The sequence below is a fragment of the Mus pahari genome, chromosome 5 (assembly GCF_900095145.1).
Source record: "Mus pahari chromosome 5, PAHARI_EIJ_v1.1, whole genome shotgun sequence".
NCBI lineage: Eukaryota > Metazoa > Chordata > Mammalia > Rodentia > Muridae > Mus > Mus pahari.
Window position 1 is genome coordinate 160,918,530 of NC_034594.1, and position 27,898 is coordinate 160,946,427.

At 45.5% G+C, this 27,898-nt stretch overlaps 1 protein-coding gene across 3 annotated transcripts in view; it reads right to left on the bottom strand.

Moving 5' to 3' along the window:
* Positions 1–1,689: 1,689 nt before the first annotated feature.
* The window catches only part of Kctd3 (potassium channel tetramerization domain containing 3), a 37,445-nt gene continuing 11,236 nt past the window's right edge, over positions 1,690–27,898 (bottom strand). Inside the window, exons 6-18 of one of the 3 annotated variants that reach the window (XM_021197564.2) lie at positions 27,808–27,888; positions 27,284–27,424; positions 26,701–26,791; positions 22,682–22,872; positions 17,723–17,838; positions 13,301–13,388; positions 13,104–13,220; positions 11,456–11,626; positions 8,677–8,832; positions 7,026–7,122; positions 4,649–4,833; positions 4,426–4,558; positions 1,690–3,296 (exon numbers count right to left, since the gene is read on the bottom strand). In XM_021197564.2, the coding sequence (XP_021053223.1) occupies positions 2,738–3,296; positions 4,426–4,558; positions 4,649–4,833; positions 7,026–7,122; positions 8,677–8,832; positions 11,456–11,626; positions 13,104–13,220; positions 13,301–13,388; positions 17,723–17,838; positions 22,682–22,872; positions 26,701–26,791; positions 27,284–27,424; positions 27,808–27,888 (2,126 nt within the window). In that variant the 3' untranslated portion in view covers positions 1,690–2,737. Of the gene's footprint in view, positions 3,297–4,425; positions 4,565–4,648; positions 4,834–7,025; positions 7,123–8,676; positions 8,833–11,455; positions 11,627–13,103; positions 13,221–13,300; positions 13,389–17,722; positions 17,839–22,681; positions 22,873–26,700; positions 26,792–27,283; positions 27,425–27,807; positions 27,889–27,898 lie in introns of all 3 variants that reach the window. The other 2 variants (XM_021197563.1, XM_029538859.1) reach the window with 2 other exon arrangements.

Below are 27,898 nucleotides of genomic sequence, written 5' to 3' on the forward strand. Positions count from 1 at the left end.
CAGAAAACTCAAGACTGAGTACTAGAATGGCTCAAGAAACAAGAAGTTGAACAAGATTTTTCTTGCCCGGCCAGCTCATATCCAGGTGTCTGCACTCGGCTTAAAATCTGAGGATGATCTAAGAGTGACTCTCCATGCATATCCAGTGAGGACTCAACCTTTTGCATCAGGAATGTGGTCAGTAATTGTCCCTCGGGGTCCAGCATGCTGTGCTTCTGGGCTAAGGCATGGCAGCAGCTCCCCGCCCAGTCCCAGGATAGAAACGCACACTCTACCAACCCTTTACTGTTCTTACTGGGTGGAGGTGAGAGCTACAGGGATTCTGACCTTGAAGTAGTGGTTCGGAGAATCCCACCACAGGGAAGGGGACCTTCTCCGTCCTCCTGATTTTCAGTCAGGTATATTTGCATAGATGTCATCTCAAGCCTGGATGAGCCCAGGAAATATAACAGGATGCTGGTTCCTGTCTAGGGAATCACAGGACTGGACCAAGAATTCAACATCTGGCAATGATAGAAGAGCCAGCTGCCAAAAAAGCAAAAGGAACAGCTTTATCCCTTGTGGTCTGGAGATTATGCCTACAGGCCCTCTGGTCCTCTCCTCTCCCATCTGTGCTGCATAGACAACCATCCTATACCTTCCTGTCGGTTTTTGTTTTTTTTTTTCCTACCAGTGTCTTCTAGATACAAGAGGCCACTATCTATCTCAGGAAAACTCCTTTGCCTTTGTGACTGGCTATGTTCCGCTAATTCTTCCTCAACACGAGCTACATAAAGAACCTAGACATTTACAAGTCTGGTAGCGTGTGCTATGCTACTCTGGCACTCATGCTGGCATTCGGAAAAAACACTAACTGGTGAAAAAGGCGGAGGCAGGGGAAATGATGCAGTGAACATACATGCAAAGATGGTGTGCATACTTACACATGAACTCAGTTTAATATGCTGTCATACATAAGAGTGACTTACGGAACTGGAAAGAGACAAGTGCGGTCTGCTCCAATGCATGCTACGATACACTGCCACATCTTTCCCAAACGAGTCACTCAAATAAGGCAAGGTTGGAATGGGGCTGGGACAACTAGACTTAATGCCAAGCAATCATGATGAGAAAGCCGAGAAGGAAATTATAGGTTCTGCAACCAGAAGACATCAGTCCAAAAGCTGGCTGAGCCCTGGCTAAGTTTCCCCTCTGCTCTAAGTGCACTGAGAAGGAACAGATGCTTCCCTTACTCGGTGCACCAGGACAACCAAGTGCGCCAACTAGTCCTGTGGAATGCCAGCTTCCCTTTCCGCAGCAGTCACGGAGTACACGGATCTGTTCCATTATTGTTCTTTGAGTCACTACTCTGGCAATGTAGGCACAGCAAAAAAAGACAGACAAAGGGGATCCAGCTCTGCTGTAGATGGAAGACACGAGGCTAGACTAGAAGAATGCTGCAGTCCGTGTTTTAGGAAGTCACTCTTCCATGTGTCTTTGAGACATTGGCTCATGATATAGCCCAGGCTGGCCTCCATCTACCAGGTAGGTTTGGACTCTACCATTTTATTAAATTTTAGTCCCAACCAGCTTCTCCTCTCATCTCTAGTGGTCTTCTGACATGGTAAGTACAATGTTTCTTTTTTACAAACACATATGGGTGGAACTTACACAGGATAAGGTTCCTTAAATAACTGAAGACACACTGCCTTAACCTTTCTCACTTGATTTAATCAACAAATAAATACAAGGGAATTTGTGTGAAACCACTGGCAACATAGTAAACTTTAAAGAATTTATTCCATCTTCATTATACTTCTGAGAATGGGAAATATACATCATTCACTTAGTAAATGGTCATGGGTTTATATTTACATTTTCTCCATTTGCAGAAATGTGTAAACCATTCTGATTCAATGAAGAAAATGTACAAAAATTTTTCTTTTGCTCCCAGAGTTCAAAATAAAGCCAAAACAACAATTTTACATGTTGACACATTTAACTGTGAATCCAGTCCTCCAGCCCTATGAAGACTCTGCAAGGGCGCAGCGGCTCCTAAAGCAGCTGGAGCTGCAATGGAGGGACGCCCTTGTGAGCACCCCGATTCCCCTGTCAGTATTAGTTTACCTACTCAAACAGACGTTGTTCCCACCGGAAGGACTTAGGTACCAAACACTGGTGACACATGCTATATTGACTCCCAACAAGAAGAATCAGAAAATGACCCACAGTGAAATAAACAACCCTAAAGACGTAGTGCACAGTGGAGCCTGGGACCATGATAGTGTTCTGAGTTACATGAGACTCCCCACAACATAGCACCTCATTATGTATCTAGTAAACACTCCACAATCATAAGAGTTGGAGCCCGAGTTCCAAGATTATGAGATTAACTTTAAGGTACCACTAGTGGCAAGACAGGCCTTGGGCAACTGGATTAGGAACGTGGCCCGCTGCCCAACATGCTCTAAGGGTACACACAACAGCAGCAGGGAGGGTGACATGGCAATGACTCCTGCCTACAGACTGCTGTTCCACGTGCCTGCCCGCAGGACTAGAGCTACTTCCTAGCCGTGAGGACCGTGTCCCTGACCCCAGGAGAGTGTGCTCTGCTCCTGCTTCAGAGACTCGGCCCAGAAAACACTAAACAGGTCAAACTGTGACCTGTTAGTTTTTGTTGTAAAAGCCAATGTACTGAAACCCAGAAAAATTAGTTTTTCATGTAGATTTAGAAAAACTCTCATGTACTTGGGTGAGTTCACAAGCTGTACTCTTGGCCAGAGGAATCGCTCTTTTTGTGCCGAGGTGATGGAGTGGTCTTGGTTGGAGATGGGGATGCTGTACCAGGGGAATCGGTCCCTCCATCAGAGGTACTTGGTGAGGATGCCAGATAGGGAACTTTCTTTCTTCCAAGGAATCCTCCTGCTTCAAATCCTTTCTTCCGGAACTCCACTTTATGTTCATTTTCATCCTCTGCTGACCTTTTCTTGGGCTCTGACAAACCCTCTGCTATTCTATGTACCTCCAGTCCCCCATCTGACTCTCTCCCACATCTTACCTCTGTGCCAGGGGACCTCCTCTCAGACACAGCGCACTCCCCTGCTGCCCCTTTCACCTCAGCCTGGGCTGGGCCCATGTGACCATTTTCAGGGACAGGTCTCTCTATGCCTCTGTTGAGATTAAGAGTCTGGAAGTCCCTGTAGCTGTGGAAACTCTCAGTCCTCCTTGCTCTGGCTAACAAAGGGCTCTCTCGGTAAGGCCGTGTGGCACCATAGGTTGCTGCTTCATGGATGGTTTCGTGGTGCTGGAGCTGAAGGCTGAGAGACAGATTTAAAAATGACAGCTATGATTTCACTCCAAGGTCTCAGGAACATAGCTCAGCAGTTAAGCTGCCAACTAAAACATATAAGGCACGTTACTGTCTACTTTCTGTATACAAATGTATTTGTCAAGTAGATCACATCACATACAATTACCAACTAAAGTAATAACATACATACATTCACAATCAGGCAAAAATTTTGAATAGTAGGGGAAAAGGAAAATAAGTGTTTAAAAAAGCCAATAAGGAATCAATGTACTTCAATATTTGGTCCTTGGATTCTTGGAATTTGACATTTTTGTCAACATGGTTGGAAAAGGCAGAGAGTATTTCTTTGTATATGACATTAAATAATGTAACCACTTTTGGTTAGCACCGCTCCTGATACAGGGCGAGCGAGTCGCCACCACCTAACAGCTCTGCAGTGGCCAGGCCTTTCCTACAGTGCCTGGAATGAGAGTGTCCCCACAGTCTCAGGCACCTGAGCTCTTGGTCGCCATCGGTGAAGCTGCGTGTGAGAGTGCTATGTGAGGGAATTATGTCCCTGGGTGCAGGCTTTGGGAGGGAGTTTAAAGCCTTGTACCGTTTCTAGTTCATTCTCTGCTTTGAGCTTGTGGTTCTGGATGTGAGCCCTCAGCATCCTGCTCCAGCCGCGATACCTGCTGCTGCTTCCCCACTGTGAAGGACTCTTAGCCCTCTGGAAACTTAAGCTCAAATAAACTTCTGTAAGTTATCATGGTTATTGTGCTTTATCACAATAGAAAGAACAACTAATCAATTTCCAAAGTAAGTTAAAAGCCAAATGGGGGTGGGGGGTTAGGGGTCAGACTCAGTAGTAAAAAGCATGTTTGACATGCATGAAGTCTAAGTGTCAACGACAGCACATGCCAGACACGCAAAAGACCACAACCTTTATCCCCTTGCACATTACATATGTATGAAACTGTCAAAGAACTCAATAAAAGTTTAAAATGTTTTCCTCTGAAAAGATATGCTATGCATACAGATACAAATTTACATTTGAGTAATTCAATATCAACATATATGATTCAAATTGTATTTTGAAACAATAGCTTTCACACGGCAGGAATGTCCCCAGTGAAGTCAGTCCCCTCAGGACGCACCTGGAGCTGGACTCTCGAAGGCGGCTGTGCTGCAGTACGGAGGTGGCAGGGCTGATGTTGGGAGTGGCGCAGCGAGACGTGCTCAGATCACACTGGTCTAGTAGCTTGAGCAGCTCCTCCTCAGTGGGTCCACCTGCATCTTGAAGAGAGAAATACTCATTCAAATGGCAGGTCAAAGGTCAGCTGTGCCTGCTGACCCTCCCTCCGCTGTGCTGTCGCCTACCCTTGTCCTCAGTCTTGTTGACCATATCCATGGCTGTGGTCAGGTCCCACATTTGGATGCTGCCATTGGTGTGACCAGTGAACAGGTAGCGCCGTGGCCGGGAGCCCATCCTGCTGGAGCCCTCGCACTCTCTCACAGTGAACGAGGAGATTGTAGTGCAGTCTACAGCCTGGATCTCACATATTCTGAAAGAAGAGGTGGTACGGATCAAAGGAAGCAATTACATACACCATACAGTTGAACATTTTATTAATTTCCACTTTCAAAGTCACAAAAAGAACCTGTATCTAAAATAGCTTTAAAATGGTCAAATCAAGTCTTGTTTTTCTGAATGAGAAAAACTTCTCACACATGAGTGTGTTCTCAACTGAAATACAGATAGTAGTCACAGAAGTCATCTTGGGAATAAACAGTCTTCAAAATGAAGACATGAGAAAACAGAAAGAAAAAAGAAAGAGGGAAGGAAGATGAAAATAGAATACTGCAATGTTAAAAACAAACCCCTACAGTTTATGTGCAGTATTTTACACTGTAAACCCACAAACGCTCCCGATCCGAGTCAGCAGTAAAGCAGCTCAGCAGGCTGAGAGGTGTGACCAGAGAGAGGCCAAGCAACTGAGGGAGGGAGGAAGGGAGGGGCAAGAGGGAGGAGGGGGAGGGAGACGGAGGAAGCAGCCCAGTGGACCAGGCCAATGAAGCCGTCCTGTTAGGCAAACAGGCCACACACATTGGAGTCATATTATCTGGAGTAAGCTTCCTATTTCACTATGTGTGAGGGCCAAGTCATTTCTCCTTTATTTCAATTAGTATAGCTTTAAGAAAAGATGTATTTTATATGTATATGTGAATGCTTGTGCCTCAGAAGCCAGAAAAGAGCACTGGATTCCTTGCCACTAGCGTTACAGGTGGTTGAGCCGCTGAAAACTGAACCCCAGCTTTCTGCAAAAGCAGCAGCCACCTCACCAGCACCATCTGAATCAACAATGGCTTTTGTTTGTCAGGACATTAATCTTTTCATTACTTTTCATATAAAAATTAACATTTATATTTGTAAAGTGACTTAATTTTTTTAAAAGATCTATATTTCTGGCTTATTTTTAAAATAAAATAAACCAACTCAATTCTACAAAGCAACTTCTGCTTGTTCTTTTTGTTACTGCAGTTTCCCTCTAGATCATAAAATCCACCTCATGCAAAAACCTTTCTGAAATAACACCAAGGGGATATTAACGAGTTACACTTGTAAGACATGCCATGTCAGACAGAGATAGAGTCCAGCTGAATAAACACCTGGCAGCTTCTGCACACAGTGCATACTAATCATAGCACAAACTACATCTGTGGACACATTAGCCATTTTCTAGAATTCATTCATGAATTACTAATGACTATAGGCTATCTCTGATGGAAATAACATCTATCATCACTCAGAGTTTATTCATTAAAACACCATGTAACCAGAGACATGCCAAATAAAGTTAAATGGGTAACTTTAAAAACATCAAAAGCACTAGCAACATTAAAAGAAAGTCTGTCTATTTGATGACCACTGCTAGGAATTTTACTTGCTCATTTGCCTCCCATGCAGAAAAAAACAAAAACAACCACCACCACCCAGCAAAACTAGACAATCATTTTCAAAGTTAAAGTGGCAGAAAAGCTCATATTTACAAATGTCCACTGTGGTCTGGGACGACAGGGCTTCTGTTTTCTTCACTTTACCATGTGACGTATGTTCCAGACAGTGGAACCCTCCTATTCTGTCAGACAACCGATGAGGTCACTCAAGGTGAACTTACATAGCTAATAAAGGACACTATCAGAATTTAGTGCATCTGTCTGCCATGAAATCCACTGTGAACACTGTTAGGAGAAACAGAAAACCAAAAGCCCTGAAGACAAAAGCAGAAAAGAAGGTCCCAAGAGCACTCAGGACCATGGTGGACCCCTAGGAGAATGAGGACAAAGGTAAATGGAGGCAGTGGCTAACTGGGAGCTGTGGCCACATTAGGCAGGTTACGTCACCATCAGCCAAGGGTGACAAGCTTCCTTCCTTTTGCTGTACACAGAGTCAGGCAATCTGGAATGTCCCAGCTGAGAGACACACCTAATGGAGACATGCTTGTGCGTGACAGGAAATGTTCGCATCCCAGGGCTCCTTGGCTTGTCTCTCCATGGTGCTCTCAGTCTGTCTGTCCCATCCAGGGTCATTATGACTCCTTAAGTGGCAGTCACTGCTGAGCCTCCCTTTCTAAAGGTAACCAGCAGAGGGAAGCCTGCTGTAATGTGTCTGTGCCTTGCACCGCTAACAAACTGCACCTGCATTCTAGGAGACAAAGGCCATCTCTGAATACACTTGTCTTCTGTGAAGTGTCACCTTTTTCCTGTCGATGACAGCCTGACAAACAGCTTGTTGGTGATAGGAACAACTTTCTGGATAAACACTTGTTGATCATCTCGTTCCCCAAAAGGCCCTGGGTCAGAAAAGAAAAGGACAAGAGTGAGGAATGGTTTCATTTTATAAAAGCACATTGATACCAATACTCCTCTTCCCAGCAACTCTCATGCCTGACGTGCACCAGACCTATGCCACCGTCAGACACAAGCTCAAGGCAAAAGGAGGTCAATCTGCACTCAATTTCACAGTAGAAATACACAGTATTTCTTTTTAAAATATTTCTTTATGTATGTGTGTCTATGTTAGTGTGTTGAGTGTCTGTGTGTGTGTGTCTCACTGTACCCACAATTGGTTGTAAGGTTTATATATTACAGAATGAAACACCAAGAGGGTGGGCCTGACAAGACTCCCCCTCGGGGATGCTGATATGACCTGCTGTTCAAGCTCCCTGCCTGACCCTGCCTCACCTGTGGCTGTTTCCAGAGACTTACTTCCAGAGCAGCTTCAGAAAGGGCTGCTAATCCCNGGTGACCCCGGTTCATTCAGCCTTTCAGATGGTTTTAGTCAGGACTTCACTTACATCCTAAACTTTCTCAACACATTAAAAACTGGATAACAAATAATGTCAACCAGCTTTCACTTAACCATTTTTCCAACTTTGTTTTATGCCCCAAATAGGAGCTCTTCACCTGAATTCAGCAGGAAGCAATTAGAAGACCATTGTCCCAATTTCTTAAGATAGGGTGGATGGTTTTGGTTATTTTGTAAATTATAGATATGTTGTTATTTTAAGGGATAATTTACAAATAATTATAGTTTTAGATGAGGGGAGAACTAAATAGAGAGCTTAGACTCAGGGATTTGTGTCTTTCCTTTCTTCTCTATCTTTCCTTCTTTCCTAGATAAAGGGAAGGAGGTTGAAAAGAAAAACAGGGGATATAGTAATATTAAAATTGAGATAAATATGGATGGATTATTAAATCTACTATTAAAAGCATGTTACAGCTATATAATATTACATTGGTAGAGATCTTTATATATGTGCACTCCAGAACGACACTCAGGTCTTCCATCTCCTCACTCCCACAGATACGTCACACCTGTATTTTATGCATTAAAGGCTTACAAGTTGAGGGTAAAGGGTCCTTAAGGATCCGCACTATCAGCACTAGAAGGACCCTTTGAGGATATGCTTAGACTCTGGTGACTTAGAACAAGGCTTGGGAGTGTGGAGCACATCGATCCCTAGCAACAAAAGGGGTGAGAGCAGATATGAAGTCACTTTGTCTACTCCTATTGCTGCTTTGAAAGCCTACATGCAGAACTGTGACATCTTCTGAAGATCAGCTGTCGCTAGTACAATGGGGCTGCTAAGATGCCTCAGCAGCTCAAGACACTTGTCACCCAGCCTGGTGATCTGAGTTTGATCCTCAGCATCCTCACAGCTGAAGAGAACTGACTCCACTAAGTTACCTCTGACCTCCAACGTGCGTGCTCAGGCAAGAGTGCATGCATGCACGGCATTTGCACGTGTGTGTGCACACAGACACACACATTTATTCAAATGACTTTCAACATTAAAAGCCGCGGTCAGCCCCGGTCCTAGATTGCCATCTTTGAAGATGCCTACCGATGTCATTTCCAGACGAGTAGCTGCCGTGGCTCTCTGTCTCCTCCAAGGACAGGATCTTGAAGGACGCTAAAGGCGTGGAGCCTGGCTGCGTAGAGATCATCCCTCTGAATCGAGTCACCGTCCAGGTGCGGACGTGGTTGTTGTCAGCACACACTAGGAAAGACAAAACACAGGACGTCACCTCCCCACTCTTAACACTCTGAAACACATTTCTTCTTTTACATCAAGCAGATCATAGTACATTTGAGAAGGCACATCACAAATCTTTTTTATTTTTTATTTTTTCCTTCAGTTTTTCGAGACAGGGTTTCTCTGCAAAGCCCTGGCTGTCCTGGAACTCACTCTGTAGACCAAGCTGGCCTTGAACTCAGAAATCTGCCTGTCTCTGCCTCCAAGTTCTGGGATTAAAGGCGTGCGCAACCACTGCCAGGCTGCAGATGTATCTTAAAACTGTACTCAATTTACATATAGTAAGCCAACATGAGAGAAGTGGGTCTGGGAAGGTGACTGAGTGAAAATGTTTGCTGCCAAGCCTCAAGACCTGAGTTCCACCTCTGGACACACAAGGTTAAAAGGTGGGAACTGACTCCTACAAAGTGGAGAGACCTCCGTGGTCAGTAATGCTTGTTTCTCTTCACAGGACTCGAGTGGTCCCAGCACCCACCTCAGAGGACTCAGAACTGCCTGCAATTCCAACTCCAGGGAGTCTGATGACACCTCCTGTTCTCTGAGAGTAGCCAAGCATGACATGACACAAGACATTCACATTTAAAACACTTAACCAGATGTCATGGCACACATCTTTAATCCCAGAACTTGAGAGGCAAAGCCAATCAGATATCTATGAGTTCTAGGCCAGACTGGTCTACATGGTGAATTCCAGGATAGCCAGGACTCCTGTCTCATAAGCTCCCACAAAAGTGAATAATAATATTTAAAATGTTTAATTAAAAGATTTTTAAAAGACTAATAAAGACTCTAATGTGACTACAAATGAGTGATAACTATTACCCCATGTGTGGAACGTGGTCACTAGTTTACAACTGCTCCTGGGTTAGGCCACTTAGGGTCTGAGTAATACAAAGCACCCACCCCTCTCTCCAGCTTAAGACACGTTTCTACATGTATGTCTGTGTTACAGGGCTCACCTTGGCTTATTGTTGCTAATCCTGAGTAACGCTAGCAACTGACCATACAGGGGAGCACTCCCGAAACTCTCCAGTTTTGTTCTAAACGGGCATACTTATTACAAAGATATATCCTAAAATATTAAGTAATTCAGGCAAGAAGTATACTTTTTTGCTTGCTTTAACAAGGGGAGAAATTAACTTGCCATTTCAAAATGTCTGTGAATGCTAGGAATGTAGAACCTTTATATAAATATCATAGTTCCTATGTCATACAATATCAGTTTTGTATTTTAAAGCAAACTTTAGAAAGAAACTTGGAAAATAATTCCTGTGTACTTTTTAGCAGTATATAATGAAATCCTCAGTTCTCAGGCCAGTAGTGAAGTACAGGAAATACAGGTAAGAAATTTAGTCAGTCTTGTAGGAAATGGCCCTCTGGTTTCACTAAGCTTAGCAGGACTGAGAAGACAAAGAACTGAAGTGATTGTGAATGATTCAAGTGGTGATGACAGAACCTTGTTCAAACTCCTCTTGCAAAGCCCCATTTCAGACCCTAGGATGCATACCACAGAAAAAGCACATGGCTGCATTTATGCCCATAGCCACCAGGGGGCAGAAGGGCTGAGAACACAGTACACTGCAGACCTGTGCTTTAACCTGGGCCTTTAAAACCAGACCCACAGCATATAGCTTTTCCTAGCATTGTTGGGAGAGCACATAGCTACTGCTGTGGAATTCAGCTTCTAGGAGGCAGAAAGCAGGCAAATAAACAACTACTACACAGTAAGCCTGTGCAGAACGCACAGGAGACTCTAGCAGCCAAGGTCACCTTTTCATAGACTCAGAGACCTTACTGAGGAGAGTGTGAGAGACGGATGGGAACAGCAACCAAACAAGCACGTGGAAACCAAACATGGCCAACAAAACAAACAAGAGCACACAAGTCTGAGGCATCTTTATAAACTAGAAAAGCTAATAGCTGCCGGGCAGTGGTGGCACACGCCTTTAATCCCAGCACTTGGGAGGCAGAGGCAGGCAGATTTCTGAATTCAAGGAACTACAGAGTGAGTTCCAGGACAGCCAGGGATATACAGAGAAACCCTGTCTCGAGCCCCCACCCCCACCCCCCCAAAAAAGCTAATAGCTTAAAGTCTCATGATCCAAAGAAAGAAGGTTGGTTGGCGCTAGACAAAATTAACACGTAATATCATATTTAGTTCATTACCTAAATTTTTAAAGTTTTGTGATTATAGGGAACTATAAAACCACAAAATGTTACTTTCTTCACATAATTTTATACTGTTATGCATTTTAAACATAAGGTGATCAACTATCAAAATATACATCTGAGTCTACAACTTTAGCTTAACTGAAGATAACAAAATAAATTTATAGTAAAGTTCAAACTTGGAAAATTTTGAAGCAGAAAAATCTTCTCAGCAGTGATCTGATAAGCATCTTGACCTGAGTCTGCGCGAGAAGGAGCTATTAGAGGATGAACAGGACATACACTATTTCCTAGGTTATGTACAGCCCACCCAAGCCAAGTCAAAGCCGCACTCCTTCAGTTTTCCAGGGTGCAGCATAAGCTACTCCACTTCCTCTCTCAGCACGGGTGTCACTGCAGACAGGGAGTCGCCTTGTACCTGATACCAGGTGCTTCTCTGACAGCATGATCTTGGTCACAGGGCTCCGGTGAACGGTGAATGTCTGGAAGAGCTGAGGCCCTGAGCCGACAGTCTCCGGATGCTGCACAATCACTCGCACAGCTCCAGAGCTCGTACCGTAGGCAATCTCAATCCAGTTTCCGCTGACACCTAGGAGCCACGGGTCAAAGGAAGTCTCAGCAAACACAGCTCACGGCTGCTCACAGCACAAAGTCTGCAGTTCCTTCACGCGTGTTTCTTGACTCTTCACTCTACAGTGAAACTGCTCTGGCCATCCTGCACTGGCTTAGGTTTTGCCGTGGTAATTACACACTACTTCTGTGAATGCTCGTGCCTACTCCTCATGCCCCGCTCCTTACTGATAGAAACTGAAGCACCTTTCAGAGTGCCTGAGACATGGTACCAACTTAGTATCAATTTAGAGAATAACCCTGTTGTGCCCCACCCACCATAAGAACGCCATCCCAAAGCAGCATCCCTCTGAAGTGTGTTGGGGGTGGCCTTAGCTTTTACTTCTGCTCGGTACATTAGCAGACACTTACCAAGTACCACTAAACTAAGAGTGTTAAGCCACACACAGTGGGACAAGCACACTTCTCCCAATGCTCACACCACACTGATGACCGTGCTGGCTCTTCCGATCTGCCCCGGCTCAGCGGTGGCTTCACATTTCCTTTCTTTTCCTTCCTATTTTCAAAGGCTTGTTTTTATTTTATGTGCATGACTGTGTCACTTGCATGCATGTCTGTGCACCAGCTACATGCCTGGTACCCTTGGAGCCAGAACAGAGTATAACTCCTGGATCTGGAGTAACAGACAGTTGAGATCTGCCATGCGGTTCTAGGGACAGAGCCTGAGTCCTCTGCAAGAGCAGCAAGTGCTGAAGCTAAGCCACCATTCCAGCCCTGGTAGCTTTTCTTAGACTGGTGCCATATCCCATCACAAATCAAAAGACAGGCAGACACTGCATTTCTACCAAGCGTAATAGATGGAAAACTGTGGCCTTTACTTCCTGATCTCCTGAGAAACCCACCAGCCAAAGGGAAGAGCAGAGGACTGGGCTAGGACATTCCAGCCAATCAGAGAGACCCCATGCTCATGCTTCTCTTGCCTATACGAGGAAGGGATTTTTCCTTTGGGTAGTTTAAATTCTAAAACATCCCCAGTTTTACCTCTAACTATAAATTATATTAGCGGGAAATCCATACTTCATTATGCTCATTCTAGAGTAGAGCTCCGGAAGCTGTCTCTAAAGAAACAAGTAGTAATTATTTTAAATTCTGCTTTCCACACTGTGTCACAACCTCTTAGCTCTATCACTGAAAGCAGCCAAGGAAAATGCACAAAACAAATGGGGGGGGGGAGGAAGGGAGGGAGGGGCAGACAGGGCTAGCATGAGTGGTCCCGAGTCGTCTTCAGTCATTTCAGTGTGCACTACAATTCTCTTGTCTAATGAACCCAGTCAAGTGATGACATGAACAGGCAGCACACCCAAGCACACAGTCTGGCCCAGGCACATGTGCACATGTTAGTTTCTCAGCATTCTCTCATTACAGGGCATCTTTGAGATCAGTAAACTCACAATACATGCAGTCTCAAGAATCCCCAAGGCTGGCCGTGTACTGACTTGTTTTGGGGGTGAGGTAAACACTCAGTGCGGTGATGGCATCATTGGAAGGGTCGTGATAGAGCTCAGTGACAAGAAGGTCGTTATCCTTCATCCGCAATGGGAACTTCTGCATGTCTGAAGACAAGAACACATCTAGTCAGAACTGTAGAGGGCCAGGTCTCCATGCTTGTGTATAAAGCATGCTCCATGCTCACCTATGTAATATATTGATCCGTTGTTGCATCCCAGGAGGAGGAAGGAGCCTGCAGTGTCGTAGCTGGTTATCGGGACAACATCCTGCACCTGATGCCGTGAGATTGTTACATGTTAGGAAGAGAGTATCATTTCTATTTTCTGCTCTAACTTCCTCAGGGCTTTGACTCTTTCAGGTATCCCAATACCCAACTCTAGGGAGCTTAGACAACAAGCTGTCTTTATGCCCCATGCAGCCTTGAAGTTCTAGCTGCATCCCACAGCAGCCTGTGCTCTCTAAAGTTTGCATGTGGTAACTACGCCACAGCCTCCGGAACTAAAAGGTCAAGGCAGGGCCCTCCTGGCCCTTTCCTCCTATGTCACTCCTTAAAATAAAGTGCCAAAGCTACACAGCGAATAATGAGTTAGTGACCAGCACAAGTGATTTCAGACACAGTGCCGCTGTCACACAACCTGCTTCAACTTCTGCACAGTGTCCTGTCTTACTATCCTTAGTACAGATCCTCCTAGGAAACAGCAGAGGCAAAGCTCCTGTGTCTTGTCTTCCAGGTTCTGGAATTAAATAGATCTTTTCAAATCCATCAGTCTGGTTTGCAAACAGATAACCATGTAAATCCAAAGGACTTAAGTCACCACAATGAATGAATGAATAAAGCCAAGAAACAACACAAAGTGGCAGCAGCCAGAAACAAGAGTGAACAACTCTCTACCATCATGCCAGAGACTGTAAAAATCCCTAATGATTAACATTGTGAAGCCGCTCGCACAAAGGCCAAGATAGACACTTGAGCAATTAGCACTGCTCCAAGGAGCTAGCACATCCCAGGCTTGTTTTCCAGCAACGATAAGATCTACATGCAATCAGTTTCATGTGTGTTTGCTTTATGTACTACAACCTAACAAAGCATTTGCTGAACTCTCTTGGTGCCTGTCCGCCTCCCTCAGAGAAGTAAAACCAAAAGGCAATTCCGGGGTGTCAGGCCCAGAAGCAGGGTGACGCCAGGGGTCAGATGGGGATGTCATCTCAGCAGAGGTTGGGGAGGAACTAGAGAGCAAAAGGGCTCTGGGACCCGACACCAAGAAGAGAATAGCAAGGCAGAGCCTGAGTCCACCCCAGCTACACCACAGGCACCTGGGATTAAAGATCTCTCTATGCTGCTCTCACACAGAATGCTCTACTGTGTGCACACCACAGCTTGACAGCCACGAGCTGCACTAGGGCATCTCTGCAGGACCCTGGGTCAGGGCTCTCAGAGAACAGGCAGCATCTCATGTGGTATGCCACTGCTATGCTTCCAGATTGGAAGTAAAACTGTCTGAGAGTGAAGGCATCTTGCTTGCCACTCACCCATGCTCTGGCCCCAGCCAGCCGGATCTCACTAGCTCCAGCCCTACAAGACAACTTCCACTCTTACACAGGGTCTCCACAGCAGGAAGCAGAACAGACTCTGAGCCCTCTGGAGTTATGTTTTCCCGTAAGCCTGGAGCCTCTGAGGCTCATCTCAGGAAAACGCTGCCACCTGCTCTGCAGGAAGATGGGTTCTGTGGTAAGCTAAATCAAGTAACCCTCCCCTGCTTAGTCCAGCCTACTCGAAGGCCACAGTGCTTACTCTGGATCCTTGGGCAGGGTCAGTAGCTCATCCTCAAACTCAGCCCCCACTGTTAGAGTCATAGGACAAGTTGTCATTAAACCACTTAACTGCGAAATCTCCATGCCCTCACAGAGATGCATGAAACACTCTCTGATCCTTTGAGAGGCAAAGCACATGTATCGCACTGTGGCTTTCAGGACGAACATCCACAGTATCCTCCATATTCTGATGGGAGAATAAAACTTGTAATCAATCTTTGTTTAAATCTATCTTCATCAACTTGGGAACTGATGCGCGCACTGGTGCTATGTCTGCCATGTTACTAAGGCTGAGCTACCTACTTAACAACACTGAAGAATGCTTTCTGACTAACACTCTGTGACATCATGGTGTATGTGTGTGCTATGTTGTAAGAGAAGGGAGTGATTAAAAAGGAATAAGAAACAAAGCCCTTTTTTTTATTCTCTACCAGATTGGTTTTTATAACATTTCATCAACATTTTACTAAGGCAGAGTTGAGAAACTGATAGAAAAATCTAAAATTTTCAATGTTTATAAGGTTAAATGCAGATGCAAGGCTTAATGGTTTATCTGACTCTAATATTCAAATACATCCTGACTATACATCTAAAGTGAAGAACTCAGGGGCTGCCCTGTGCACTTCCTCTGCTATTTGTGGTTAGAATGCTGCTAAAGGCCAAGTCAGAAGCTAGTCAACCAGTGCTGTGCAGCCTGGGAGCCAGCCTCCAGTCAGAGCTGTCTGTTGAGATTTACAGGCAAGGCTGAGGCTGCACAGTAGACCCATCCCCTCAATGCACTAGGGAGAAATCCTGCTGGGTTACGAGGCCAGTTTGCTATGCAGACACGCAGCTTTCCCAGGTCTTTCTGAACTGTGCAACAAATCCACATCTGATGTGGTCTCAGCCATATATATCTGGGTATGAAGAGTCAGGTGAGACACAAACCACACACCCAAGGCTAAGATCCACAAGGTCACTGGAATGAGTCTCTGGCTCTTAAAGCTATTCAAACCTTTATGCTTAGCTCTACGACAGTGGAAGGCCAACAGGACCATAAAGGAGCTAGTCCTTCCATGGTCACAGCACAGTACATCCATGTGCGGACAGCATGGCTCTGCTGTAACACAACTGGCGCAGAGCAGAACTCCCATTATTCAGTCCTCCCTGCAGGGGCACCGCAGCAGAACAATTCTGACAAAGATGCCCTCCTGTCTATGTCAGAGCCTCTCCACCGACCACTACTGCAACGCCTTTGCCCCGTTTATCACAATACCATCTATGCAGACTTCTGTGTCTTCACTGAAATGCACACACTTCCGCACTATAATCCCTTACCTGAGCTTCATCCAGTGTTACCAGCTCCTCTACGTCAGTCTAAGGTCCCAGGACTGTTTCTTTTCCAGAACCTCACATGTGTCAATCGTGTCACACACCCCCACGGTCTGTCACTTTTAAATCAACCCTTCACCTCATCTTGTCATCTGGCTCAGCTGACTTGTATCCTATTTTCTAGTCCTGATGCCTATATGCCCACAGATGCCCCTAGGGCTCCCATTCTTCAGTATATCTGCCGGGTTCATTCCAAGAACTCACCACACCAAAACCTTGGATGCACAAATATAACAAGGTGTAGTGTTTGCAGGTCACCTCTGTGTACATCATCATCTCGAGACTACCCAGCACTATCTAATCTGAACATCAGGAGATTAGCTGGGATCTGTATTGCTCAGGAACAGCAATAAAGATGTCAATTCTGTTTTGGAACATTCTTCATCCAGCTGGCTGAATCTATGGATGCAAAACTATGGAAAAGCTACGGAAAGCTGGCTGCACTTCTGAGTCAGCACAAGGGATTAAACAGGCCACTGGGTGAGAACTGCTCCAGTGCCAAGGCCTCAGCCCCCTCTGCTGCCACTTTCTTCCAGTTCCTTTTACACTGTCAGTCTGTTCAAGGCCCCTCCAGCCCTGACACCCCTGCACCTTCCCTGCCTTCTCAGCGCTCCCGTGTTACCTGGGCTTCACTAACCTTGCCAGCACCGGATTTTCTCAACCACTGGTACACTGCACGTACCTACATGAAACTCACCCTCCGTCAGGCCAACACCATGCTTTTTCCCCAAGTTCCTGTCCACTCCGTTCCTCTCCCAGTTCTCAGGCCTAATGGATCAGCAGGGCATGAAAAGCACATGACTCACAGTGCCCGGGACCCTTGGGAGCACAGGTCCACACACTCCTGCCTTCCCTCTCCATCTGCCCGACACCGGCTCCTCTGTGCCCTACATTCCACACCCTCCCCACTCCATCCTCCCAGCCTGCAGAGCTTTGTCTGCAATGCCCCCTCTGCCTACAGCATGTTCAAGCCTCTCCTACTCTAGGGGAAATGCACAGTCCTTAAGTGTAGTTGGCATAGGAGACAAGCAACGCAAAACACTATCTCCAGCTATTACTTCGAGAGCCCTTAACGTTCCACCGTTTTCCTCAGTCCTGTCTCACTCTGCTTAGGCCTTGCAGGTGTTTGGTTGACTACTTTCTGTCTCTACACAGCCTATCTATGTCCAGACTCATCTGTGCTTCCACTCAATAAATGAAGTCTGCCTCGATTACTATGCACACAGTGTAGCTCTTAAAAATCTCAGAGAGATGGAAAAAAATGCCAAAACTCAGTTTAAAACTATCATTATATAAGTAAAAGAAACTCCCTTTAAAACAGTGAGATGTCTACGTACTCACGGTTGGCAGGAACTCTACGGGAAGGGGCACTGTCAGCAGGAAAGTGTTCTCACTTGTGGAAGGAGCACCGACTGAGACTAACCTGCCAGTGCTGCGTGACAGCATTCCACACGCCCACTTTCCCCGTGTGACTCGTGGCCACCAGCTGGTTCCCGATGAAGAAGAGAGCGTCTACAGGAACACCGAGGCTGAACACACCTTAACCAGCAAAACAAACACAGACATCAGTCAGTCCAGCAAGCTTAGAAGTACTCACAGCCTAGGCTAACCGCCACCAGGGTTACTACAGCATGCCTACTGACTGCGCTGTGGTCACTGGGGCTGGAACTCAGGCAGCAAGTGCACAGCCTCCGTCAAGGACCCGAGAGCAGAGTCAGGTGGGCAATCATACTTCTCTATCCAGTGCTGGCTCAGGCTGTGGTTCTCGCCCTAGTTCACCATAACCACCACCTGACAGGCAGGAAGGGAAGGGACTCTGGGACTGTGCCACACCCTGGAAACCCTGCTGGGAATTCAGGGGCAGCCTGCTCATGGACTAGATTTTGGGGAATCAGTGAGTAAAGGCATACACTTGGAAACCCAACTATCCGAAAAAGGTATCTAAAAATGCAGGAATAAAGTAACAGAAGACCAAAACACCACACTGTATTCAAAACAAGCATTTAAGTTTTTAACCCTGTTTCCTAGGATTTACATTTCAATCAAACTAATTGAAAAGAAACTGTATAAAGCAAGAAGCTCTCTGAAAGAACACAAGAAGATTCATTCTAGCAAGATTCTCAGTTTAGTAGAGGAAAGCACACTCCTCCCTACAGCGCACAGACAACAGAAGGGAGAGCAGTCAAGACAGTCATCAGAGGAATAAAGGAGTTGGGCAAGGGATAAAGAAAGAAAATCATGGGGCTGGGTTTTCCAAAGGTCCACAGGAACCTTCAAGCTGGAGAATCAGAGGACTGTAAGAAAGGGGAGTACGTACGGTCTATGGGACATCCACACTAAGGTTACACTTCTGGCTCCTCTCAGGTGGCACAGGGAGCCTATCAATGACCTGTCTCCAGCCATGTCTGACAGGCTCTCAGAGACCATCACCACTTGTACTTCCTATTCTTCAGACATCATCCATCCCTCCTGACCTCAAATGCCCACACATATGCTCACACCTGCACTCGCTCACATCCTGACCTCAGATGCCCACACCTGCACTCACTCACATCCTGACCTCAAATGTCCACACACATGCGCACACCTGCACTCGCTCACATCCTGACCTCAGATGACCTCACACATGCTCACACTTGCACTCACTCACATCCTGACCTCAGATGCCCACACCTGCACTCACTCACATCCTGACCTCAGATGCCCACACACATGCTCACACCTGCACACGCACACTCACATTTTGTTTTTAATGTCAGAAACAAGCAATAAGAAAGATAACAGAAATGGACAAAGCAGAAACTCAGAAGAATGCATCAGTAGTCCTGCTGGAAACATCTCCTCTTACACATCTAAGAGTCTGTATATAAATATATATTTATATAACAGACACATGAGTACATCACCTGTCAACCAAGACAGAGTACGCTATAGGACACATCTACACCCAGCCTTAACAAAAACAGGTAAAGGAATAAACTGCTCATCAAAGCAGAAGGTATTAATTCTACATCATATACAATTATTTACATAGCAGTACTATGGTTTTGAGGCAGGACAACTTTTGAAAACAACAAGCCAACTTCATTCAGTCCTGCTGCAGAAATTAAAACAAGCTGATTTTCCTCCTGAGAAGGGTGAGGTTTTGGTAATTCAAGGATGACATCATGAATTGACTCCAAAACTGAAAGTGTCACTCCAGCTTGGGCTCAAGGATCCTGACCACTGTGGGCAGACAAGGTGATGGCATGAGTGTGAGGAGCTCTGCCCTGGCTTCTCTGCTGAAGCAGTCCTGCTGTCTTGTCTGAGACACAGGGCAGGGGCCAGCCTTGGGAGAGACTATCACCCATGCACCAGTCCAACGCTCTCTGGATAGTGAAATTCTGAAGAACAACACTGCTGTTCCCTCTACAGACGTGAGCAAACCGCAGCAGGACCAGCTCCTCCAGCAGCTCCCTCCATGCTACCCTCTGTGTCAGTTATTTACCAGCTGCCTCAGTCAGGTCCCTGTTGCTGAAATAAACAACATGACCAAAAGCGACTTGGGGAGGAAAGGCTCCATTTCACCTTCTAGCTTGCAGTCCAACATCCTGAGAATCTGGGCAGGAACCTGGAGACAGAGCTGATATAGAGACCACAGGGGAACATTGCTTCCTGGCTTGTTCCTCATGGCTTACTCAGCTGCTGCTTAAATATCCCAGAGCCCCTGCCCACACAGGGCACTACCAGAACCCTTCATATCAATTAACAATGATGAAAATGTGCCACAGGCTTGCCTGAAGACCAACCTGGTGGGGCATTTCACAATTGAGATTCTCACTTCCCAAATGACTCCAGCCTGTGTCAAGATGACATAAAACTAGCCAGCCCAGCACTATGTCTTTAGTGTTAAAATTTGTTTTCTAACAAACCAAAGGGGGAAAGTTATCCTGTTAAACATAATACATTGTATTCACTTATTTCACATTTTAAAATAGCAAAATTGAACAAAATACAAGATGACACTTTTAGGCAATGCACAAAAGGCAGCAGCAGACTCCAGATCCATCCGGGCAGCTGTGTCTTTGTGCTTTGGGCATTCCTATCACCGTACAGAGATGAACTCTGCCGAGCGGGATGGGGAAGTGGCACGGGGATCTTACTACAGACACCCCAGGTGAAAGGTGGTGCTGTGGAATGGTGGGAAGCCCCAGCGGCCACACTGTTTCCACCTCAGAGTGGATTGCCTGGCTGAAGACCTCAGACACTTTGAGAAGCAACAAGGAAGGGAGGGAGAAGGTGGAGAAAGACAGATTTGGTATCTGGCATACTGCTCCCCAAAACAAACAGAACAAGCCTAATTCAAGGAGGGTGTCAGTTGGTATTTATTGCCAGCTACAGAAATTGAGTTTTAAGCTCTCCTCTGACGGGGCGTGAGTACCTAACCCTGTCGGATGTGTGACCACACTGATTCCAAGACCAGGATACATTACAGCTGGGGAGGAAATGGGACCAGCATTTACAAAATCTGCCTAACTCAGCAAGCCAACATTTCCCAACTGACCAACATAGTGTTACAAACCACTCAAAGAACAAATCAGACTGGGGAATCTCAATTTAGCAGACTTAGAAAAGTTTCACGATTCAGGTGCAGGATTCAATAGAAAGAGCCACAGTCTTTTGAAAACATTATTTACAAAAAGGTATTAACAACTGTTTATCATTTCAGGCCATCCTTTCTTTACATAGATCAATAAAAACAATGTATCACAGCAAACTAAATACAGAAATAGACTTAGGAATTACAAAAGATATCACCACAGGGCTGTGGAGAGGGTCAGCTTAGCAACATCGCTTGCTGCACATGCGAGAGTTCAGATCCCAGGCACACACCTGAGAAGAGAAAATGTCCTGCATGCCTGTGTCCTACATGTCTGAGTCCTAGCATGTCTAAGGCAGGGTGCGAGTGCATGCCTGTGTCCTAGCATGTCTAAGGTAGGGTGCAAGTACATGCCTGTGTCCTAGCATGTCAAAGGCAGGGTGCGAGTGCATGCCTGTGTCCTAGCATGTCTAAGGTAGGGTGCAAGTGCATGCCTGTGTCCTAGCATGTCTAAGGCAGGGTGTGAGTGCATGCCTGTGTCCTAGCATGTCTAAGGCAGGGTGTGAGTGCATGCCTGTGTCCTAGCATGTCAAAGGCAGGGTGCGAGTGCATGCCTGTGTCCTAGCATGTCTAAGGTAGGGTGCAGTGCATGCCTGTGTCCTAGCATGTCTAAGGTAGGGTTCGAGTTATGTCCTAGCATGTCTAAGGTAGGGTGCAAGTGCATGTATGCCTGTGTCTAAGGTAGGGTGCGAGTGCATGCCTGTGTCTAAGGTAGGGTGTGAGTGCATGCCTGTGTCTAAGGTAGGGTACAAGTGCATGCCTGTGTCCTAGCATGTCTAGGGTAGGGTGCTAGCAGAGACAGGGGTCACTGTGCTTGTCTGTCAGCCCAGGCAAATCCAGGAAGCTCCAAGTCAATGAGAGAATCTGCCTTAAGGGAACAAGGCAGAACATGAAGGAGCAGGACCTCCACATCTTTCTGTGACTCAGCAGACAGGCAATGGGCTTGTGCACTCACACATAGATACACAGGCATGCACGGACCAGGCATGTGTACTCCAACACACAAAAATAAAAGTTTAAAAAGACTACAAAATGGGCTGGAGAGATGACTCAGCGGTTAAGAGCACCGACTGCTCTTCTGAAGGTTGTGAGTTCAAATTCCAGCAACCACATGAGGGCTCACAACCATCTGTAATGAGATCTGATGCCCTCTTCTGGGGTGTCTGAAGACAGCTACAGTGTACTTACATATAATAAATAAATAAATCTTAAAAGAAGACTACAAAATGTAACCAGTATTACTTGTCTCAAAATTTTTCTTTTTGGAAAACATCTCTTTTCATTAACACTTGATTTGAACCACTATGGAATGAGTTTAGTATTGCTATTTTTATATCAGTAAGTACTAAAAATTCCAAGTTTATTTTCTAGTAATATGAATGAATGGCAATAGATAAAAACCTCTACAAATACTTTTTGGTCTGAACTAACTTAAGAGAGCTTTGGTTCTAAGACCAAAAAAGTCTGAGAAGTTTGGCTACAGAAGCCAGACATCACAAGCTACTTACCCACCCACCTTCAGAGGGTGCGAGTGGAGGAGCCAGCTGCCTCTGGATGGAAGCCACCAGGCTCTGCCTACGTCACTGCTTCCCTCTGACAAAGCACGTCTCACAGAGGAGAGCTCTGACCACTGAGCCCCAGAGTTGTAACAACCCCAGCCAGTCGTCACACTTATGGCCACTCTCCTAAACTCCAAACTTCCACAGGCAACAACAGCCAAGCACAGTGTAAGAGTCTTCCTACCAATTTCACTTCCACTTCCTCCATCCTGAACACTCCACAGGATGATGCTGCTCTCTGAGGCGACAGCCACCATTTTGTCCTTGTCTCCATGAGGACCTCCGACCACCTTTGCATTTAAAGCCACCCGTTCAATGGTCCAGTCCAGGTATGGGCTTGTAAACACCTGCTGCCACCCTGAGGACTCTTTGATTCTGTTAGGAATAGACATGTAGAATAAACTTAGTGGTGGGTGAGAAAAAGAACAGAACTCACCATAGCAAACAACAAAAAAAGACCCGCATCCTCCATCTACCTAGATATACTGAATGTAATTTTTGATATATCATCTAAAAGACATTATTCCTGATCTTACATTTACATATAAGGACATGTGACCACAAAAAAAGAACTAGACTACTGTATTTCTCCAAAAAATTAAAAATGGTAGCCAATTACTGAGGTGATTAGAGGTGGGCAGCTTTTGAGTGACCTGTTATCTGGCTGGGGGTTGCAGAGGGGAGAGAGAGAGGAGAGAGAGGAGAATGAGAGACACATAGACAGAGACAAGAAAGGACACAGAGAATGGAGAAAGCCACCATGAGAGGAGATGGACCATAAGCATGTGGCCAAGAGAAACAGCGAGTATCTGGGGTACATCACTGGGGAAGTAGCCAGGCCAGCAATTAGAAAGGTAAATTAGATAAATTATCCCCACACCCAGTAACTGTCAAAGCCAAATAAAATAGCCGTAATCTGAGCCTCAATCATTTGTAAGCTAGAGAGAGACGTTTGCATTGGTTTATCTACATAAGATGTTGAGTTTCTCACATCCCACAAAGCTGCTGCTGTGTTCTGTATGATCAATGATGGCCAACAGCAGTCAGCACTTGAGAAGAGATTAGATTCTTTCCTGTTAGCAACCATATGATGTCACTTATGTGACATGGCAAGACCTTAGGTTTCTGCTCCTCAAATGACATTACATCATAATCCTAAACACCTCAGTCTCTGAAAACTGGTTTATACAGGTCAAAACAGGACACTGTACATGCCCCCTTTTGTTCTCCTCCCCTTCCCTACCTCTCTCTGGGACAAGGTCTTTCTACATACCTGAGGCTGGACTGAAGTAGAACTTACTATGTAGCCCAGGCTGGTCTCCAACTCAATCTTCCTGCCCCAGACTGTCAAGAGCTGAGATTATAGACTTGTACCTCCATGCCTGGTTCCCATTTTTAATAAATTTCTCTGGCCTATATGAACTCGAGCCTTCTAGACTAGTCTTCTGTGTGAATGAACGGCAAGCCCCGGGGTTACAGCCTGGTTATAGCATCATGATGAGCAAGTCAGCAGAAGTGCCATCTTGGTTCTGCCTGGCAGGAGAAAGGACAAAGCTGCCCTTTACACTCGGTGAAAGCTAACCTGGCTGGGGGGCACTGGTAGAACTTGTGCTATTTAATTAACACAACACAGGCACGGGCCAGTTTTCACTTAAATATGTATGCTCAATAATATAAGTACAACTCACAAAATAAATAATTAAGCCTTAAATGGAATTAATGTTTTCCTTATTTAAGCTTCAGAGCAATAAAGGGTAAAATTTACCAATTTTTCCCAAGCATTAGGAAGGTCTGTAATTTAAGCACCGAAGATCTGTAATTACCCTTTTTGGCCACCAGATGGGAGTGATGCATTAAGATAAACATGGAACTACTCATCCAATAAGCGCTATAAAACTGACAACTACTGAGGAATACAATGTGGACCTTTAGGCTCTCTCAGACTGAACACCAAGGGAGGATTGTCCACACTTCAAGACTAATGACACATGCTGTGTGGGATGTGGACACAGGCAGGATGGCTCCCAACCGAGCTCAGCGGACATGTTGGTGGCCTCAAATTTGAAGGATGTTGATCCTGTAAGCAAAGATGCAGGAACACAGACAATCCCCTTTCCCAGACAGCACCCTTCTTAGTTTAGCTTAGACTGTGTAGACACATGTCTACAGCCATCAGGACTGTAGAGGGCGAAACATTTATAATCTGGAGAGCATGACTGCACTGTTACAGAACTTAATTCAGTAAGGCAGGTGAACTTGTGCTTTCAAATTGAAACACATGCAAAGAAATCCATAGCTGGTAATTCTCCATGAAGCTTAAAGCACACAGAGAGACAAAGAGCACTGCGACTGCACTCCTGCTCCTCACTGCTGAGTCTGGACTTACCACAGCCGGGCAGGATTGCTGTATTATTCTCTGTATATTCAAGATACCTGAATACACAGAGACACATAGACATATGCACAAGTACATACATATACATATACACATACACACATGGGGAGAGGGGACTTCACACTCAGTAAGCCAACTTACATGATAAATAATGTAAACATAACTAGTTACTCACTTGGAAGAAAGCAAAACACATTCATTCTTAAATTTCATATCACCTACAACAAAGGAAATTCCTCCGAGATAAATAACCTAAAATGGAGTCCAAATGCAAGAGGACAGCAACTCATACAAGTTCTCCATTAATTCAGTGTCAAACGCAGGAAGACCTGGACACAAACCTTACACAGTCAGTGGCCCATGCAAAAGCACGTGTGGCCACCACACCACTCTGTGTTAAGCCTTTAAACTGATATAAAACTATAAAGAAAAATATTTTGTAGAAAAGACTATGGTCTTCAAAAAGTACTATGAAGTTTCCTTTCAAACCCTTTGATCATCAGTCTCCTTCACAATTTGAGTCTGTAAGGAGAGCCAGCAGCATGCTTGCCCTTTTCACTCCCCCCCCCCCGAGCCTCCAGCTGTAGTCACAGGCTAACTGTGCCAGCCTACGAAATGCCATGGGCAGTCACTCTGCCTTCCCCATCCCTCCTCCTGGGGATCTCCTCAACACTCTAGCAAGTGACAATCTGCAGCACTGTGACAGAGGCAGAGCTGCCACATCACATAACAGTCACTGCAAGTTCCTGGAATCCTTGTCAATAATCAACTGTGCCCCCATGCTAGTCAACCACGACTGGCTTCTAAGGGCCTTTCAGTTTACACTCAGATGGTGGTAAGTCTACAGCTTCTCTTTAAAATCCCCATACCAAACGTCTGGGATGTTCATATATAAGCCATATGAGAGCATCTACAAAGTAATCACCTGAAAGATCATTTCTATATTACCTAGTAGTTAAGTGAAAAGCCTGTACAGCACTCAGAACAGTCTCATCTGTTCACCACTATAACCAAGGCCAGCCCAAGCAAGGGGCAGACAGCACTCTCCAGAGGCAAACCCACACCATACACTTTTAGTACTTGCAAGGGGACAGCAAACTCCTGAGGCATTTTTAAACCTGTAACCAACTTCAGCTAAACAAAGTGACAGAATATTCTAACTTCTTTGACTTCCCAGTAACTATTCTTTCTTTGACTTTCAATGGGACCATGCTGAGGGAGTAAATTCTGGCCACCTCTCGCTTCTCCGGAGCAACAGCACTGCCTGAGGCCCACAGCCCATGAGGCTTTTCGGAGTTAAAAACAAACAAACTCACTCTGGACTCTGCACTCTCCCTCACTGCCTTTCACTCTAATCCAATACCGTAAAGCTCAGTGCACGGTAGACACCGAGCTGTACACACATCCTACCTCACTAGTTATGCCCAACACAATGGCAATTCTAACAGTTCAGAGCCTCTCCACCTCTGTTGCACAGGACAACAGACAGACTCAGGAAAAAGGAATTACAGACTCACAGTAACAATCCTGTCTAAGGCTTCCACACACAGCCACATGAACCAGAAAGAGTGGCGTAGCTCAGTTGCATCACATCTCTACCATCTGGGAAACAAAAAAACATTAAGGCTACCAACTGTATAAAGTAGATATCAAGTAAAAAAAAAAAAAAAAAAAAAAACTAAATTATAACCAAGTGCAGTGGATGACATGTGCAGGGGAAAACTGAAGGCTAAAAGGAACAGATATTCAACCTAAATATACAATATAATTATTTAAAATAAAACAAATGATGACTAAGGACTTGGTACCTGTAACACACAGCGAAATGCGCATAAGCAGCTACAATCCAGTTGTGGTGGCCAGCAACTATTAGCACCTTTCTTGGGTCCACTGGAACTCCTGTCAGTTTTAAAGAGAAGCATTTATATCTCACACTGAGTTGGAAGGCTCTGGCTCAGAGGCCAGTTCATGCTTCTACCTGTTTGGGTTAAGGTGGTCGGACAGAGCACGATGCTCACAGCTTATCAGCTATGGATCACGCCTTCACCAGACAGGCAAAGTTAAGTAGTCCTAACAAATACCACAAGGCCCAGGAGCCTAAGCTGGGCACTCACTAGCTAGCTCAAAATAAAAAATGTGTGTTAAATGAGATTTTCCAATATATAAATAATGAATCTGGACTTAAAATGAATATAAAGGGCTGGAATGTAGCTCAGTATAACAGCACTTGGCCCCTTTGCCATAGGCTCAACACACAAACTGTGAGACAGGGAGGGAGGGAGGGAGGGAGGGAAGGGGGAGGGTGCAAAAGAGTAACATTCAAAACTCACAGCCTGTGTCCCTGCGAGCTGAGCGTGCGTGAGCTCTCCTTCTCTGTGTCCTGTCACTCACCCAGCCGAATAGTGTCTTCTCCATTTGCAGCAAGCACAGGCTGCGTCCCGCTTCCCCGGGCTTCGCCTTCCACAGAATTCAGTCCATTCCTAGCGTCCACAGAGGACCTAGCTGTGTTAGTTACTTTACGACTGGGAATGCCTACAAAGGAGAATACCATTTTATCTGTTAGGCTTGAATTTCCTCATACTTTCTGACAGGATCTTTTCAAAATCAACACCTCTCTCTCTCTCTCTCTCTCTCTCTCTCTCTCAAGCACAACGCTGCACAGGCAAAGGCCCAACTCTGATAACTGAGGGACAGTGACCTAGGCCTGCAGAGCCCCGGGCTCCCCTCCGCCCTGACAGAGAAGCTGCAAGCTCTGCTCTACAGACCGTGTGGCTTCACTCTCATGCAAGGGCACGGTCTGATGAGGTCCAGATTCATCCAAACTCAAACAACCAAAACAGTTTTTCTTATTTTTATGCTTATGTTCAGTGACAAGAGGAACTTTCTGAAGACTGACCAAACATGAGCTGCAGTACCTGGCGGGGGCAAGTAGCCGTGGAACAGGACGCTGCCGCAGGATGACCTCTCCAGCTCCTCACACAGCAGCAGCCTCCGCACTGCAAGAGT